The sequence below is a fragment of the Leptopilina heterotoma genome, unplaced genomic scaffold (genome assembly GCF_015476425.1).
Source record: "Leptopilina heterotoma isolate Lh14 unplaced genomic scaffold, ASM1547642v1 Lhet_246, whole genome shotgun sequence".
In the NCBI taxonomy this organism is placed as follows: domain Eukaryota; kingdom Metazoa; phylum Arthropoda; class Insecta; order Hymenoptera; family Figitidae; genus Leptopilina; species Leptopilina heterotoma.
In genome coordinates this window covers 208500-227355 of record NW_025110962.1, presented here as the reverse complement: position 1 = coordinate 227355, position 18856 = coordinate 208500, and the positions used below count along the sequence as shown (strand labels likewise).

The 18856-nt window shown below is 22.9% G+C and overlaps 1 protein-coding gene across 1 annotated transcript in view; it reads right to left on the bottom strand.

Annotated features, from left to right (window-relative positions):
• Positions 1-18325, bottom strand: part of LOC122503168 (polypeptide N-acetylgalactosaminyltransferase 2-like) — a 399229-nt gene extending 380904 nt beyond the window's left edge. Inside the window, exon 1 of the mRNA XM_043613613.1 lies at positions 17901-18325. Within this exon, the coding sequence (XP_043469548.1) occupies positions 17901-17990 (90 nt within the window). The 5' untranslated portion in view covers positions 17991-18325. The remainder of the gene's footprint in view (positions 1-17900) is intronic.
• Between the last annotated feature and the right edge of the window lie 531 nt (positions 18326-18856).

The following is an 18856-nucleotide window of genomic DNA, read 5'->3' as shown; positions in this document are numbered from 1 at the left end:
TTAGATTTTTAAAATTCAAAAGGGTGGATCCAATATGGCGACTAAATTTTTTAAAAGTTGACGGATTTGTCTAAAAATATTAACTCGGTAGTTTTTAAAGTTACGAAATTCGAATTTAATGTAAAATTTTTATTTAAAATAATAAATTAAAAAAAATATATAATAATAATAAAATAAATAAATAGTCTGACATCAGATTTTAATTTATTTAAAAAATTTTGGTTCTCATATTGACATCAATTTTGAATTTTTTTTTAAGTTTGACATCACATTCGGATTTAGTGACCCTAAAAACCCCAGAGTCAACATATTAGACAAATCCGATTAAATTAAAAAAAATTTGTTCGCCATATTAAATCCGCCATTTTTAATTTTGAAAAACGGATATCAAATTCAAATTCAGCGAGCCGGAAAATAGCCGGGAAATGAATTTCGATCGAATCGCATTAATCTTGAAATTATCCGCCATATTGGATCCACCATTTTGAATTTTTAAAATCTGACACAAAAGTGCCACGACTTTTTCTGGACATATATGGGCCATCAAGTATCAAGGGGTTAAAATTTTATTTTGAAATAAAATGATGAAAGCTTTAAACAATTTTATTATTTATAAAAATAATTGAATTCTTGAGAACAAATTTTATAAAAACATTTTTAAAATAATTCATTTTTTCGAAAAATTTTGTGAAAATTGTGTTTTAAATAATTAAATTCCTGTGAAAATGTAATTATTTATAAAAATAATTAATGTTTGCAAAGGATTTAAAATTGTATCATAAAAATAATTGAAATCCTGCGATGATTCTTTTTTGTTATAAAAATAATTCAATTTTTACAGCGAATTTTATTAACATTTTTAAAAATACATGAATTTCTGATAAGAATTTTATTATTTATTAAAAAATAATTGAATTATTACAAAGAATTTTATAAAAATATTTTTAAATAATTCATTTTTTTTTTGAAAAATTTTGTGAAAATTGTGTTTGAAACAATTAAATTCCTGTGAAAATGTAATTATTTATGAAAATAATTAATGTCTGTAAAGGATTTAAAAATTGTATTGGAAATAATTGAAATGCTGCGATGAATTTTATTTGTTATAAAAATTAAATTTTTGCAACGAATTTTATAACAATCTTTTTAAATAATTGTTTTTTTTCGAAAAATTTTATAATTGTCATTTAAGTAATTGAATTCTGTGAAAATGTAATTATTTTTGAAAATAATTGAATTTTTGCAAAGGAATTTTTGTTTAAATTGAATTCTCTTAGGATATTTTTTATTAAAATAGTAGATATTGAAAATAATTGAATTTCGTAAAATTGTTTTGAAAATAATCGTTTTGAAAGAATTTTTATAAAAATTTTGGAATTGCTACTAAGAATTTTATTTAAATTTTTGATAATAATATTTTTATTCCATCTATTAGCGATTTTGATCTAGTACAAATTGTCTAACAAAGAAAAAATTAGTTTTTAGAGTAAAAAATTTTTTAAAAAAAGCATTTTTCTTTGCAGATTTGTAAACAGATTGAGAAAAAATCCTTGAAATGTGACCAGAATTATTCAAGGAACAAAATCAGTGGCGAACAGTGATATTTTTTTAAAAGGAAAGTTATAATCAGAGGTCAATAGGTGGACCAAGCTTGACTACATTCCCCTATGTAACGAGCATCAAGGACGTTTGAGCGAATATTATTTTATCATGAAACTGATAGTATATACTGTAATAGCAAACCATTGACTCATTGTTCAGAGCGAATGATGAGAACTAAACACTGCGTCTATTGACACTAAAATCTTTCTCTGTTCAACCTTAAGTATAGAAACAATTTTTTAATAGTAATAATAAAAGAATTAATACCACTTCCACTACAAAAAATAACAAAAAATAACAATAATAACAATAATAATTTTCAATAATAGACCGATTTCTCATTGATGCTTTCTGTTATTTTTTTTTTCAATTGTGCCAACGAATTTTGGGTTATTACTCTTCTGTTTGCTAAATTAACATTGTTACTTGCACTTCTGATCCAAAATTTTTAGAGTTATCTCCGATAACTACGAAATATTATCCTACCAACTTTACTTTTAATAATTAAATTTCCTAATTAACGAAAGCAGAAAAATAGTTAACAAGAAATAATACACCCTCGACTATAGTCAATAGCAAAAACTATTTGAAGCAATTTCATGAGTTCAAAAGGATTTTTGATTTGATCTTGTCGGAGTGTCGGCGAGAGTGAAGAATTTGTTTGTTTTTTTTTACCTTTCTTGAAAGTGGGAGGAACGAAATTGTTTCGCGCAATCTTGGCGGAAAAAGGAATTGTCACAGAGTATTGAAGTTACAACCTATATAGATATACAGTGGTTAAAAAATAAAACTGAAGCAAACTTTTAGAGTCTTACTGACGCCATTGACTTCAGATTGCGTTATCGTGACATTTTATAATCACTTATAGCATCAAAATGAAATCTTTTTACATATTTTTTTGGATATTTATTGAATACAAATTGAATGAAAATTCATTAACCCAAATGGAGACAGAAAACAAATTCTTTTAATTCGATTTTTCTCTCTAAAAAATTAGAGGCTGATTCCATCTCAATTCATGCAGGGCGAATTGGTTAAAAATTCTAAATCAAAATAAAGGTGATTTTTCTTCCTCTTCAGAACAAATAAAGAGACACGTATTTTTTTATTTGTCGAAAAAAAATTTTTTAGCTGAGTTATGAGTGTTTGAAAATTTTAGGACATATCGTGATTTTAGAGCTAAACAGCTGACAAATTATTTTCAAACCTTTCTAGTTTTTGCAAAAATAAATATTTTTTAATTTTTTTTCTTGATTTTAGTAGTGTTTTTGATACTTTTTCGTTGCAAATTTGAAAATTTGAAAATTTTTGAAAATTCACAAAATGGCGGCCATTTTACGAAAAATCAAAAAAGTCAATTTTCTCAAAAACATCATTTTTTATTTTTCTTAAAATTTTTGTGTGATTACTAAATGAAAAAAAAAACTTTTTCCAAAAGGTTTCATGTCCGCTAAAACTGTTTGGAAGTCGCAATAATTTTTTTCAGAAAATAACAAATCTCATTATTTTGAATAATGTATTGTCATATATATATATTTTGCATGTTTATGTTTTTCGATGATTAGTAGTGTTTTTGGTACTTTTTATTTGCAAACTTGAAAATTTTGAAAATTAACGAAATGGCGGACATTTTTCAAAAAATCGAAAACTAAAAATACTAAAAGTAATTGACTATAAAAATATTAATTTGGAGGTTTTTGGGGTCGCTGAGTTCGAATATTTGGTTAAAATTTTATAATTCAAAATGGCGACCAAAAAATTCAACGGTCGCCATTTTGTTAATTTTCAAAATTTTCAAGTTTGTAAAATAAAAAGTACCAAAAACACTACTAATCATCGAAAAATCATACTCAAAATAATCAGATTTGTTATTTACTGAAAAAAAATTATAGCAACTTCCAAACAGTTTTAGTGGACATGAAACCTTTTGAAAACAGTTCCTTTTTTAATTTAGTAATCACACAAAAATTTTAAGAAAAATAAAAAATGATGTTTTCGAGAAAATTGACTTTTTTGATTTTTCGAAAAATGGCCGCCATTTTGTTAATTTTCAAAATTTTTCAAATTTTCAAGTTTGCAAAGAAAAAGTATCAAAAACACTACTAAAATCAAGAAAAAAAATTGAAAAATATTTATTTTTGCAAAAACTAGAAAGATTTGAAAATAATTTGTCAGCTATTTAGCTCTTAGCTCTTCTAAAGAAGAAGAAAAATAACCTTTAACTTGATTTAGAATTTTTAACCTATTCGCCCTGCATGAATTGAAATAGAATCAGCCTAGGTTCAAATATTAGCATAATAATTATTTTCAAGCTTTATTAAAAATATCTACATAGAAATTTAAAAAAAAAATTAAAAAAAAATTTTTTTTTTTTTAAACAGTCATTGATGTTGCAAAAGTTACTATGTGAAGAATCACCCACATACAAGCAAAAATAGAAGAAGAAAATTTATTTCTATTATTCTGAAATTTATAGTCGTTATTTTGCAAAAAGAATATATTACTATTCTTTCAGTCTATTCATGTGCGAAACATATTGCAGAAATTGTCGTTTTATGCGGTACTTAAAATCTGTCGATTCAATATGACAACAAACATTTTGACCGTGAATGCGAATCGAATAGTATGACAACTATACATCAACATTGAAACAATATTTTCCCTTCTCTCTCTCTGGATCACATACAAACACGTTTTTGACACAAACAAATGTATTTTTTTGTTTATTTTATTTTTCCACAGGACATCACACATGAAATTGTTCGTATGACGTAATATCTGTATGATCCCTTGAGAGATTGTCATAAATTGGAAATTGCATATATATATGTATATATATCTCTTTGATCGTGTGTGGCTTAATTGCAATAGTTATAGTAGCATATCTTCCATTGTGAAACAACGATTCGGCTCTGTGCGTGCTTACGCACCGGATATACATTTTGCCTTTATAGTTACGTGTAAATTGCTGATTCGTCACATGTGCTAACAACCAAATTCCCTCTTAGTGCTGCTGATCCACCAGAAAAGCTTGCATGACATTTTCATTTGAATAGGCAAAATTCGTCAGTGGAGGAAGAAAAATAAACTCACACAGAGGGATAATCTATTTTTGAATCAGTTGATTTTTAAATTCATTTTGAAATAAAATCACATATAGTGGAAATTAATAGAGTTTTGAATCAGTGAATTTTCAAGTAAAATCACAGAGGAATTTTATAGATCTTCTATCAATGGATCTGGATACAAGTAACATTTATACAAAGTCGTTAGTTTCACTGTAATGATGGGGTAATTCCGATATCATTCTCCCATAAAGTATAACTGTAAAACTTTTTTTTTTTGTCCATGCATGCGAATTACGAACCGTAACGTAATGTTAGTTGAAAAGATCCAGCCAAACGAACAAGAAGCTCAAAGGTTTAAAATAGATCTTAAAATAAATTAGCCTTACAGTAAGTCGACTTTTTCAGTTTTCGAATACCATACACAACAACGTTGTTAATCACTATCCAACTGGCGTTAACTGTTTTGTCTCTCCGTTGTAATTATATGACCAAAACACATCACTACCGCTTGTCTTACACACCTGGTACCACGGGAACTTGTGCATAAGACAATCTCGATGTCAAATGACCAGGAAAAATGTAAATTTCATAAATAACAAACAATTTTTTATACCAATTTTTGTATTCAGTGAATCACTTAATTTTTATTCGCAGTAAATAATTCACTAAATTATTATTTCACTGTTGTTCTAAGGATATCAAATTGAGACAAAAAACGAATCACAAACTTCGCACTCGATAATTAATTTTAAAGTATAGCAAAAAGTATCTTTTAAACTATAAAAAAAAAGAAGTAAAAAAGTGGCTATCGAAAAATTAAACTTGGCTTAAAAAAACTCGTTTTAGACACTTCACAAAACTGATAAAAATTACATTCTATATTTTTCCTGATTTTTATCAAAAATATTTACTTCCTTCTTATCCTACTAATAAATTGAATTCTTGCAACGAATTTTATTATTCATTAAAGAATTTAAATAATTAAAAAAATAATTTTATTCTTGCGATGAATTTTATAAAACTTTTTAAATAATTGCTTTCTTTCGACTAAATTTATGCAAATTCTAATTTAAATAATTGAATTCCTGAGAAATTTTTACTATTCATGCGAAAAGAATATCGAATTCTTACGAAGATTTTTACACAAAATTTTTAATTAATTGAATTCTGTTTGGAAATTTTATGAAAATAGTAGATATTGAAAATAATTGAATTCCTAAAAAGCATTTTATTATTTATAAAAATAATTAAATTCTTGCGAACGATTTTCTTAGAATTGTTTAAAATAATTGAATTTCTAAGAAGAAATTTATTACTTTTAAAAATAATTAAATTCTTGTGACGAATATTGATATTTATGAAAAAAAATTTAATTTTGCAAAGAATTTTATATTAAAATGCCTCAAAATAATTGAATTTTTTGAATGATTTTGTTATTTATCGACAAAATTGAATTCTTTCAAAGAATTATTTACGTAAATAATTGAATTCTTGAGAAGAATTTTATAAAAATTATTAAATTTAATTGATTTCTTTCGACTAATTTTATACGAACGATTTTATTAGAATTTTTAAGATAATTGAATTCCATGAAGAAATTTATTATACTTTTAAAAATAATTGAATTCTTGTGATGCATATAACAAAATTCATCCCAAAAATTCAATTATTTTTAAAAGTAATAAATTTATGAAAAAATTGAATTTTGCAAAGAATTGTATTAAAATGCCTCAAAATAATTGACTTTTTGGGAATAATTTTATTATTTATCGACATAATTGAATTGCTGAGAAAAATTTTATTATTTATGAAAATAATTGAATTCTTGCGAACGATTTTATTAGAATCTTTTTAAATAATTGAATTTTCAAGAAAAAATTTATTACTTTTAAAAGTAATTGAATTCTTGTGATGAGTATTGTTATTTATTTATGAAAATAATTAAATTAAGCAAAGAATTTTATTAAAATATCTCAAAATAATTGAATTTTCGGGAATAATTTTGTACTTTATCGACATAATTGAATTCTTTCGAAGAATTGAATTATTTATGTAAATAATTGAATTCTTGAGAAGAATTATTTTTGTAAATAATTGAATTCTTGAGAAGAATTATTTTTGTAAATAATTGAATTCTTGAGAAGAATTTTATTAACCCCTTAACTGTTTGAGGAAAATACAACATGATTGTCCCAAACTGACCAGCGGAATCTGATACTTTTTCAAATAGTATAATATATTTAAATTATAACTAATTATTCAATTATTTTCTAAAATATTATTAATGACCCTTATAATTTCTTATAATATTGATGTAAAGAAAAATATCTATCAATTTATAAACAAATTATATTTATTTTGAGTGATAGTGAACACGACCCACGGGTGGGTCGGAAACAGTTATGGCCATACTTTTTCACGACCCACCCGTGGGTCGGAAACAGGCAACGGGTTAAAGTCTAAAAGAATAATTGAATTATTTCAAAAAAAAAATTTAATTAAAGTTCTATTTAAAATAATTGATTACTTTCGAATAATTTTATTCAAATATTGAATTCCTGTGAAAAATTCTAATATTTTTGTAAATAATTGAATTCTTCCAAAGAATTTTAAATAAACGTTTTTTTAAATAATTTATTTTTTCGAGTAATTGAAATTAACTTTTTAAGAATTTACATTTTTTGGGTAATTCCTGTAAAATACTTATTAAAAAAATTAAAATCCGGCAATGAATTTTATTTATGTATGAAAATAATTGAATAGTTGCTAAGAATTTTATTAAAATTTTCAAAAACAATTGAATTCTTGTGATGGATATTGTTATTTATGAAAGTAATTGACTTTTGCAAAGAGCTTTATTAAAATGCTTCAAAAGAATTGAATTTCTGTGAACAATTTTGTTATTTTTCAAAATAATTAAATTCTTTATAGGAATTTTATAAACAATTGTTTTAAACAATTAATTTTTTAAAAATATAATAATTATGGATTTTTCGATTAATTAATTTGAAATAGTATTAAAAATAATTGAAATTCTTCGATGAGTTTTATTTTTGAATTTCCAAGAATAATGTTATTAAATTAGTGAAAGTAATTGAATTATTGTGAATAATATAAAAATTTTGTTAAATAATTGATTTTTTCGAAATTTTTTTTTAAAAATGCTATTCTAAATTAATTAAATTTCTGTGGAAAATTTATTATTTATGAAAATAATTGAATTTTGGATGGATTTTATCAATTTTTTTCTTTAAATAATTGAATTCTTTTACAAATTATGAAACATTAAGTGTGTGCTGATAACTGTGTGCAAATTACAGCTTTATAAAAAATATTTAACTTTGAAATTTTATTGTTTATTATTACTATTTATTGCTTATCATTAGCATCTATTGTTTAGTAATAAAAATAAATAATAAAATATATAATAATGATATAATAATAATAAGCAGTAAATAATAATCAATTTCATATTCTAATGACAAAAATGATTAAATTTGATATGCTAAGAGATTCACATTAATAAAATAACCGAGGATGAAATCATTAAGTACATTAAGTACATTAAGGTAAATTTATTATCGTCAACTTTCTAAATTATTTATCACAAACTAATAAATTCTGTTGAATCCATTAAGAGGTAAGAATGATAAATTGTTTGAAATTTAATTTTTTTCACCGTCTATTTTTATTTATTTCTTTTGTTTTGTTATCCTATTTTATTTCTCTATTTTTGTTTGAATCCTAAGTGCTGTTTCCTGTTTTCAGCATTTTCTATCAGCCATTTCATTTAAGCTTTGCTTTTAAATTTGTCTCTATATTTACCTCTAGATCTTTTCCATTTGTGCGAAACATTGTCTTTTTTAATTTCCGTAAACAACTTTGCTTTTTCAATTAAGTGCATTGTGCATCAGCATATTTTCTGTACATTTTAGAGTTTAAAAAATGATTCTTCTATTCGATGACATATTTTTTTATATAATACTTAATTTTTAAATTCTTGAATGGTTTTTAAATTGTAAGTATTAGTAATTAGTATAATTATAAAGCAATAAAGAGAGCCTGTGGTACTTATAGAGATAGTGGTTGATCTCTTGATCTTTTAAGATTTCGTAGAATTCTGCAAATGTTCAATTCATTTGGGAGTCTATTTTTTTTCTCATTTTTCTCTTTTCCCTCCCTTTTGAAGTCAATCTTCTTTGCTGCTGATCGTGTTCAGGAGGAAGGAATGCAATATTTCCGATCGTGACGTTACCGTGATTAGAAGCGGTAACTCGTTTTGCATCCACACCAAGAGGAAAAAAAATTTGACTAGATTCTCCCCTCTCTTTCTCTTTTGAGAGAGAAAAATATTGATTAAAATTACCTTATAAATTTTAAATAAAATTTAAATTTTCCTATTTGTATTTATACCAATAGGAATTTCAAGCTTCGTACTCACAGACTTTGCACTCGATAATTAATTTTTAAAAAGTAACAAAAAGTATCTTTCAAATTAAAAGTAAAGTAATAAAAAAGTAGCTATCGAAATATTAAACTTGACGACCAAAAAAAGTCGTTTTAGACACTTCACAAAACTGACAAAAATTCCATTCTATATTTTATTTTCCTGACTTTTTCCTAATTATTCATCAAAAATATTTACTTCTTTCTTAACCTGCAAAAAATTGAATTCCTGCAACGAATTTTAAACAAATTTTTAAATAATTGATTTCTTTCGACTAATTTTATGCAAATTCTAATTATAAATAATTGAATTCCGGAGAAATTTTTAATATTCATGAAAAGAATTGAATTCTTAGGAAGATTTTTACAAAAATCTTTTTAAATAATTGAATTCTGTTTGAAAATTTTATAAAAATAGTAGATATTAAAATCCATTCAATTGCGAAACGTTCTAGAAAATAATTGAATTTTACAAACAATTGTAATAAAATTTTTGACAATAATTTAATATCTGTGTGGTATATATTTAAATTTTATGGAAACTAATTGAATTTCTAAAAAGCATTTTATTCATTTATGAAAATAATTGAATTCTTGCGAATAATTTTATCAGAATCTTTTTAAATAATTGAATTTCCAAGAAGAAATTTATTACTTTTAAAAACAATTATTGAAATTAAATTTTTAAGAAAAATGACATTTTTTAAGCAATTCCTGTAAAGTTGTATTAATAATAATTGAAATCCTGCAACGACTTTTATTATTTATGAAAATAATTGAATAGTTGCTAACAATTTTATTAAAATTTTCAAAAATAATTGAATTCTTGACAAAAATTTTATTATTTATGAAAATAATTGAATTATTGCGAAAATTTTTATTAAAATGTTTAAAAAGAATTGAATTTCTGTAAAAAATGTTGTTATTTTAGAAAATAATTGAATTCTTAATAATAATTTTATAAAGACTGTTTTGAATAATAATTTTTTTTCGAAATATAATAAATATTATGCAAATTTTATTTGGGAAAATAATTGAATTTTTCGATTAATTATTATTGTAAATAATTGAATTCCTAGGAGGAATTTTATTAAAATCTAAAAGAATAATTGAATTATTTCAAAAAAATTTAATTAAAATTGTATTTAAATTTTAAAATAATTGATTTCTTTCGAACAATTTTATTCAAATCTTTGAAAATAATTGAATTCTTCCAAAGAATTTAAAAAAAACATTTTTTTAAATAATTAATTTTTTCGAGGAATTGAAATTAAATTTTTAAGAAAAATAACATTTTTTAAGCAATTCCTGTAAAATTGTATTAATAATAATTGAAATCCTGCAACGACTTTTATTATTTATGAAAATAATTGAATTATTGCGAAAAATTTTATTAAAATGTTTAAAAAGAATTGAATTTCTGTAAAAAATGTTGTTATTTTTGAAAATAATTGAATTTTGCAAAGAATTTTATTAAAATTCCTCAAAATAATTGTTATAGACAAAATTCAAAAGGCTGTCTAACTCAAACTACGTTCCCCTAAGGAAATAAAAGTAATTAATAAAAAATAAATATCAATAAATAAAAAATAGAGAAATGTAAAGGAAAATTTTTTCAACGAAGAAAAAAAATTTTGTTTTGCATATATAAAGAAAATAATTTTTAATTCCTATGCAAAAAAAGAAAAAAAAATGGTAGGAATTTCTCGTCACGGTAATGATGTTACTGTTCTGTTCAGTGTATATAACGTTATTCTAGAGTTTTGCACGCTGTGATGATCAAGTTTATCGATGCATGATGCATACGTTTATTGATGCATGAGTGCGTGCGAAAACGTTATGCACTTGTCACGTTGGTTTACACTGAGCAAGCACCAAACTGTCTTTTCTTACCTGTTTCCTTACTGCGAGAGAAATCTATCCCCGAGACAATTGTCTTATATCTTCAGTTGAACGCTTTAATATAAAGAAATTTTAATCCCAACTAAATTGTTTAATATATGCGATAAAATTTCGTCTCATTTTTAATTTCATTTCTCATTTCCAAATTCAGTTCTCATTTTCAAACTCACTTCTCATTTTCAAATTCAATTCTCATTTATTCAAACTCAATTTTCATTTTAAAGTTCTATTTCGTCATTTTTAAATTTAAATCAAATTTATTTGATTCAATTATTTTCAATATCTAGTATTTTCATAAAATTTCGCAAAATAATTCAATTATTTAAGAAAAAAATTGATAAAATTCATCCAAAATTCAAATCTTTTCAGAAATAATAAAATTTCTACAGGAATTCAATTAATTTAGAGAAGAATTTTTCGAAAAAAATTTCGAAAAATTCAATTATTTAACAAACATTTAATACAATTCTTCACAATAATTCCATTACTTTCACTAATAATAAAATTTTTCAAGTAAATTCAATTTTTTAAAAAATTTTTTGATAAAATTCTAAGCAAGAATTTAATTATCTTCATAAATAAATAAAACTCATAAAAGCATTTCAATTTTTTTAAGTAATATTTTAAATTAATTAATCAAAAAATTCAATTATTTTCATTAATAAAGTTTTGCACAAGAATTTAATTATTTAAAATAAAATTTTCCTAATATTTATTATATTTAGAAAAAATTATTTATTTAAAAAAAATGTTTATAAAATTCTCATAAAGAATTCAATTATTTTTAAAAATAACAAAATTATCCACAGAAATTCAATTCTTTTTAAACATTTTAATAAAATTTTTCGCACTAATTCAATTATTTTCATAAATGATAAAATTCTTCTCAAGAATTCAATTATTTTTGAAAATTATAAAAAAAATTGTTAGCAACTATACAATTATTTTCATAAATAATAAAATTCATAGCAGGATTTCAATTACTTTTTAAATATTTTAATAACATTTTTCGAAAGAAATCAATTATTTTAAAGACAATTTTAATTAAATTTTTTTGAAGTAATTAAATTATTCCTTTCGATTTTAACAAAATTCTTCCCAAGAATTCAATAATTTACATAAATAATTCTTCGAATGCATTCAATTTAGTATGTCGATGAATAACAAAATTATTCCCGAAAATTCAATTATTTTGAGGGATTTTAATAAAATTCTTTGCAAAATTCAATTATTTTCATAAATTTCTAGAAAATTCTAAAAAACAATTCAATTATTTTTAAAAGTAGTAAATGTTTTCTTGGGAATTCAATTACTTTAAAAGATTATAATAAAATCGTTCGCAAGAATTCAATTATTTTCATAAATAATAAAATACTTTTTAGAAATTCAATTATTTTTAAAAATTTTAATAAAATTCTTAGCAACTATTCAATTATCTTTATAAATAATAAAATTCATTGCAGGATTTCAATTACTTTTTAAATATTTTAATAACATTGTTCAAAAGAAATTAATTATTTTAAATACAATTTTAATTAAATTTTTTAGAAGTAATTCAATTATTCTTTTAGATCTTCATAAAATTCTTCCCAAGTATTCAACTTTGTTTAGAACAATTATTCTGAGGCATTTTTAATAAAATTCTTTGCAAAATTCAATTATTTTCATAGATAACAATTTTCATTACAAGAATTAAATTATTTTTAAAAGTAATAAATTTAATTTTAGAAATTTAATTATTTTAAAAAATTCTACTAAAAGCGTTCGCAAGAATTCAATTATTTTCATAAATAATAAAATACTTTTTAGGAATTCAATTATTTTCAAAAAAATTTAATAAAATGCCACACAGACATTCAATTATTGTCAAAAATTTTAATGGAATTCTTTGTAAAATTTAATTATTTTTAAAAACTTTTCGCAATTCAATGATTTTCAATATCTACTATTTTCATAAAATTTTCAAAGAGACTTCAATTATTTAAAAAAATTTTTGTAAAAATCTTCGTGAGAATTCAATTGTTTTGATGAATAATAAAAATTTATTAGGAATTCAATTATTATTTAAATTAGAATTTGCATAAAATTAGTCGAAAGACATCAATTATTTAAAAATGTTTATAAAATTTTTCGTAAGAATTAAATTATTTTTATAAATATTTAAATTCTTTCATGAATAATAAAATTCGTTGCAGGAATTCAATTTATTAACAGGATAAGAAAGAAGTAAATATTTTTCATGAAAATTAGGAAAAAGTCGGGAAAATAAAATATAGAATGAAATTTTTGTCAGTTGTGTGAAGTGTCTAAAACGAGTTTTTTTAGTCGTCAAATTTAATTTTTCGATAGCTATTTTTTTTCCTATTTATTACTACTTTATTAAAATTAATTATCGAGTGCGAAGTCTGTAATTCACTAAATTATTATTATTTACACAGTTTTTCTAAGGATATCAAATTGAGACAAAAAACGAATCAAAATTGTTGCGAAGCAACGTTTTGATTTGTTTTTTTCTCAATTTGATATCCCTAGAAAAATTGTGTTGATCTAAAATTAAAAAATAAAAAATTTAAAAAAGTTAAAAATAAAATAAAAATTCATAAAATAAAAATTTAAAATTTAAAAGTTAAAAATTAAAAAAGTTACAAACATTTCAACAAAAGGATGCAGTCAAGGTTGGACCATGACTGAAAGTAAAATTGAAACTAAAAAGTAAAATAGAAATAAATTTGAAAGTAAAATTGAATCTAAAATAGAAGAAAAATAAAAATAAATTTAAAAGTAAAATATTGAGTAAATTTCAGTAAAATTGATAGTAAAATAGAAATAAAATAAAAAGTATAAAATTGCCAAATAATGGAAGCAATAAACATTTGAATAAGATATGTTCATAGAGACGTGAAAATATTTATTTGTGCATCGAATTTAAAAAAAAAAAAATAATTCCCATTCAATGGTACATTCAATGGAACATTGAAAAGGGGATAAAAAAATTTTTTGATAAAGGAAAATATTTCTTGACGCAATAGAAAAAAGTTTAGCATTTTGAATTCAGGTCAATAGACTGTCGTGATGTTTCTTTTTTTCTCTTCTCTTCTCTTCTCTTCTTTTTTTTTGTTTGGTACTTTGACTATTGATCGTCTCGAATCGGATGTTTCAGTTTTCTTCAAAAAGATATCCGAGGATTTAAGGTCACCGAATCCTCTTCGCGCGTGAATGAGCATGCCTTGCAATGCGGAACTAACAATCCACAGACTATAAAGACACATCGTCCAAACCCCTTTCTTGAAGTCTCGAATACATCTTGGCAGTTGTGCCAAAAGCTTTTTCCTCCTTTTTCAGTCCTGAGACTGTCAGTGGGGAAAAAAGAAGAAGCTTTTCAAAAAGTGTCTTCGGCACAAGATTCTTTAATTGATTTTCCAATTCTTTTTGGTTTTTTAATTTTTACTTTTGCAGATTTCTATTTTACTTTTTTTTATGGATAATTATTTTCTTTTTTGATATCTTGACTACTTATTTTGATTCTACACTGATCTCTATTTAATAACTTTCTCTCTAAATTTGAAGTAGTAAAAATGTTTACTAATTTTAATTAGTGACTGACTTTTTGCTTTTGATTTTTTGAATTGGCAATTTTTACTACTAAAAAGTAATTTTCTACTAATTTATTTTATTTCTCATAATTTTTTACTAATTTTAATTAGTGACTCACTTTTTGCTTTCGAATTAGTAATTTTTACTTTTTTAAAAAGTAATTTCTACTAATTTATTTTATTTCTAATAATTGTCTTCTAGTTTCAATTAATAGTAAGTGACTTTTTGCTATTGAATTAGTAAATTTTACTAATAAATAGTAATTTCTACTAATTTATTAGTAGTAAAATACTACATTTAATAGTAGTAAAATAATTTAATAGTAAAAAGGCAGTCACTAATTCGAATTTAGAGTTAAAAATTAACTTCAAATTTGCTTCAAACTTTTGTACAATAAATCTTCACTGTGTTTTCTAGTAATATCATAATCGAAAAAAAATTTCTTTTTTTCATCAAAATTTTATATGAATTAATTGGAAAAGGCTCAAAAATGCACTTTTCTTGATTCTCCAAACAGAAATCATCAAAAGTTTAAAAAGCTTTATTTTAGACAAATCTTTTATTTTAATCTTGTCTTTATTTATTCCATTAGAAAGTTCATCTCCAAAACTAAGTTTTTTTTTGTCTTGTTTTCCAATTTTCATTGATAAATTTAACATTTTTCTCTATTTTCAATTTTTTTCAATTTCTGACAATAATTTCTTTTTAAATAACTTATAATAAATAAATAATTTTTTTAAATAACTTAATTCTTCAAGAACTATCACAAAATTATTATCACTTATAAATTATTTAATGAATAATTTCACTTAAATATTTCAAAATTAATTCAATTTCAAAAGATTTATTGAAGAATTTTAGTTAAAAACAATTTTAAAAAAATTGAATTTTGAAGAAGTTACAAATAATTGCAGAAATTCAATTATTTTCAAAAGTAATGAAATTCTTATCACAAAATTCAATTATTATGTTCAAAATTTTAACAAAAAATTTTCTAAAAATCCCAATTATCTTTATAAATTCTAACATTCTTCTTTAAAATTAAATTATTTTCTAAAATTTTAATAAAATTCTTGTCAAAATTTCAATTATTTTCAAAAATTTTCCTTACTTCAATGATTTTCAATATTATTTTAATAAAATTAACCAAAAGAATTAAATTATTTTTAAAAATTTTTTAATAAAATTCTGCGCAAACATTTAATTATTTTTACAAATAATAAAAATATCACAGGAATTCAATTATTTAAAAATTTGTTAATAAAATTCTTTATAAGAATTAAATAATAATAATTCAATAAATAATTTACTTTTTTATTTAAATAATTGAATTCTCGTAGAATTTTCTAATAAAAATTGATTTAAAAATGAATTTTTGTTGAAAATTTTAGATAATAGTTGAATATGAAACTAATTTTTTAAAAGTTTACAGTAACAATATTCTTGTAATATAAAATAATGATTTAATCACTCAAACATCTTTATAATTATTACAAGTTGTTTAATTTCAAGAAGGTTTGAATTTGAAATTTTTAAAAATCTTAATTCCTGTGAAAAAAAATAATAATAATATGAAATATTTATTTAAAAAAAGAAGTTATTGGTGTTTTCGAATAATTTTACAATTAAAGAAATTCGTAAATAAATGTAATAAATCGAAATTTTGATTTAAAAAATACTAAAATTTATGAAAACTTATTTGAATTTTAGTATAATTATATCAAATATCAAGAATATTAATTATATTCTAATATAAATTTAATAAAATTTCACATAACTTTTTTTTTAAAGTTTAGCATTTTTTATATTAAAATTTCGCATTGTCGCACTTTTTCCCCAATTTGTAAAATGTTTTTGCAAAATTTAATATTTATATATTCTCTCTTCGTGTATTTGAAATCATGAATAATTTATGTTACTTTTTTATTGAACTAATAAATTATTAATTATTATCATTATTATTATTATTATTATTATTATTATTATTATTATTATTATTATTAATTAGTTAATAATTTCTTTTAATAAAACTAGAAATTTTCGAAAATGAAATTTGCAGAAACAAAAAAAGTGTTGAAACAGTAAAAAATTAATTTTTTCAAAATTTTTTATATGGTTATGAAATTAAAAAAAATATTAAGAGTGAAAGTGGTCAATTTTTCATCGGTTGTTAATAATTTTACTGGTTATTTTGAAATTCAAAATCTTTAATTATCTTCATCATTTTTCATGAATAAATTTCATACACTTTTTTCATTATTTTAAATAATTGACCGTATAAATCGTATGAATTTTTGTTGCTCAAAATTAATCCTTTTGTCATAAAAAAATTGAAGGTATCAAATTGATATTAGAGTAGATCAAATTGATACCAAGAAAATAGATCAATTTTTAATTTTATCCACATTTTTGGTATCAATTCATCGCCTGCTATTAAGTTAACAGTGAATTTGATTACCACGTTGAAGTCCACAACGTTTATCAACAAAAAAATTGTTTACTTAGTAAATTAATAAAATATATCACAGCAATATTGACACAAAAATATTTAGAAAAAATAAATTGATGTTTATGTTCTGATAATAATAATTGTTATCCAATTAAATATTAAATTAAAAATAATATTCGAATGGATGAAACAAATTTTTTTCGTTGATCAACGTTGTGGACTTCAATTTCGTAATTTGATTTGGTTTAAATAAAAATTATTTTTGTGTCTAATAAAATTCCTATTCAAAGCAAATAAATAATTTATAATAGACTCTGAGACAAATATACTTGAGTCAAATTAATTATCTTAAAATTTTTCTGAGTGCAACCTAAAAAACGACTCAATTTTCTAAGACAAATAAACTTTTTATTTAAATCAAATAAATTATCTCTGCTTCAAAAAAACATTTTTCTCTGAGGGCAGAATTCAATTTTTACTCTGATTTTATATTTTTCCATGCAAACACTTGTTAACGATTCCTTGTTTCTACTCCAATTTAATTGACATTGAAAAACCTGTTTCTCCCTCGCAAAAAAAGCATGAACCTTGAAATATTATCTTAAAGGTAAAATAAAAATATTAACATCCAGGGGTACTAGTCTATATTTTGATTGAATAAAAAGCTGTATTATGCAGCAAGAGAAAAAATCACAATAGAGAGAGAGAGAGAGAGTAAAAAAAGAAGAAATATTACATCAATTAATCAATCATTTATTCTCTCTCCGTCTGTCTGTCAGTCTCTCCTTCTCTCTCTCTCTCTCGCATGTACTCGTGCACTTGACACCCGGCACTCTTACCTTGGGATCTCTAGACGTGTGGTAGTAGTAAACAAAGACGAACATCCAGGCGCATGACAACAGCAGCACTATTTTCACATTGCGCCGCATGTCTCTTCTTCCCTTTCTTCCCTTTTTTTTCTTCTCTTCTCTCAATCACACAAATAATTTTCCCCTGCTATAACCTCCGTTTGGCAAACACTCACGACACTCCCGTATAATGTCTCTCTATGTCAGGACTTTGCGCGATAGACGCGATCAATGTGAAAAACAACCAACATTTAATGATTATGAATCTTTTATTTTCCAGTGAGATTTATAACCTTTAATGTTTGTGTGTTGTTGTGTGTCAAAATTACAATCTAGTGAAATGCTCTGCTGGAAGGGCCAACATTCAATGAATATCAGCCGGCAGCTGAAGCCTAACTGATTTTGATTTCTAGGAAACTCGCACACTCTGGAAGGAAAGGAGGATAAAATATGCCCGCGCCGCATAACTTCGTACTTTCGTTATCAGACGGCGCTACCGAAGGACGCGCGCGAGGTTTTTGATTTCAACTTTACTAGTCCATGTAGAGCTTTTTTTTTATCACAATACAGTTTTTTTTTTTTTATAATTTATACATATTAATCAATCTAGTCAATTTTTCATTGAGAATAAAATTATCTCTATTTTTTGAGATAAATTTTTATAATATCAAGCTTGCGCCAACATTCAGTCATGCGGAAATCTTTTTCCGTCTGACTGAAAATTGACTTGTACTACTTTTTACTCTGCAATAATTTATTTACCACATTTTATATCAAAAGACGACCAACTGGAAATTTACTTCTACATTTATATCTCTTTTTGAATTTATTTTCTATGAAGCGTAATAGACGTAATAAGCGTAAAAAACGTAATAAAGGTAAAAACTCGTAGTAAGCGTAAAAACCCCTAATAAGTGTAAATAAAATTAAAATATTTCGCAAATCTT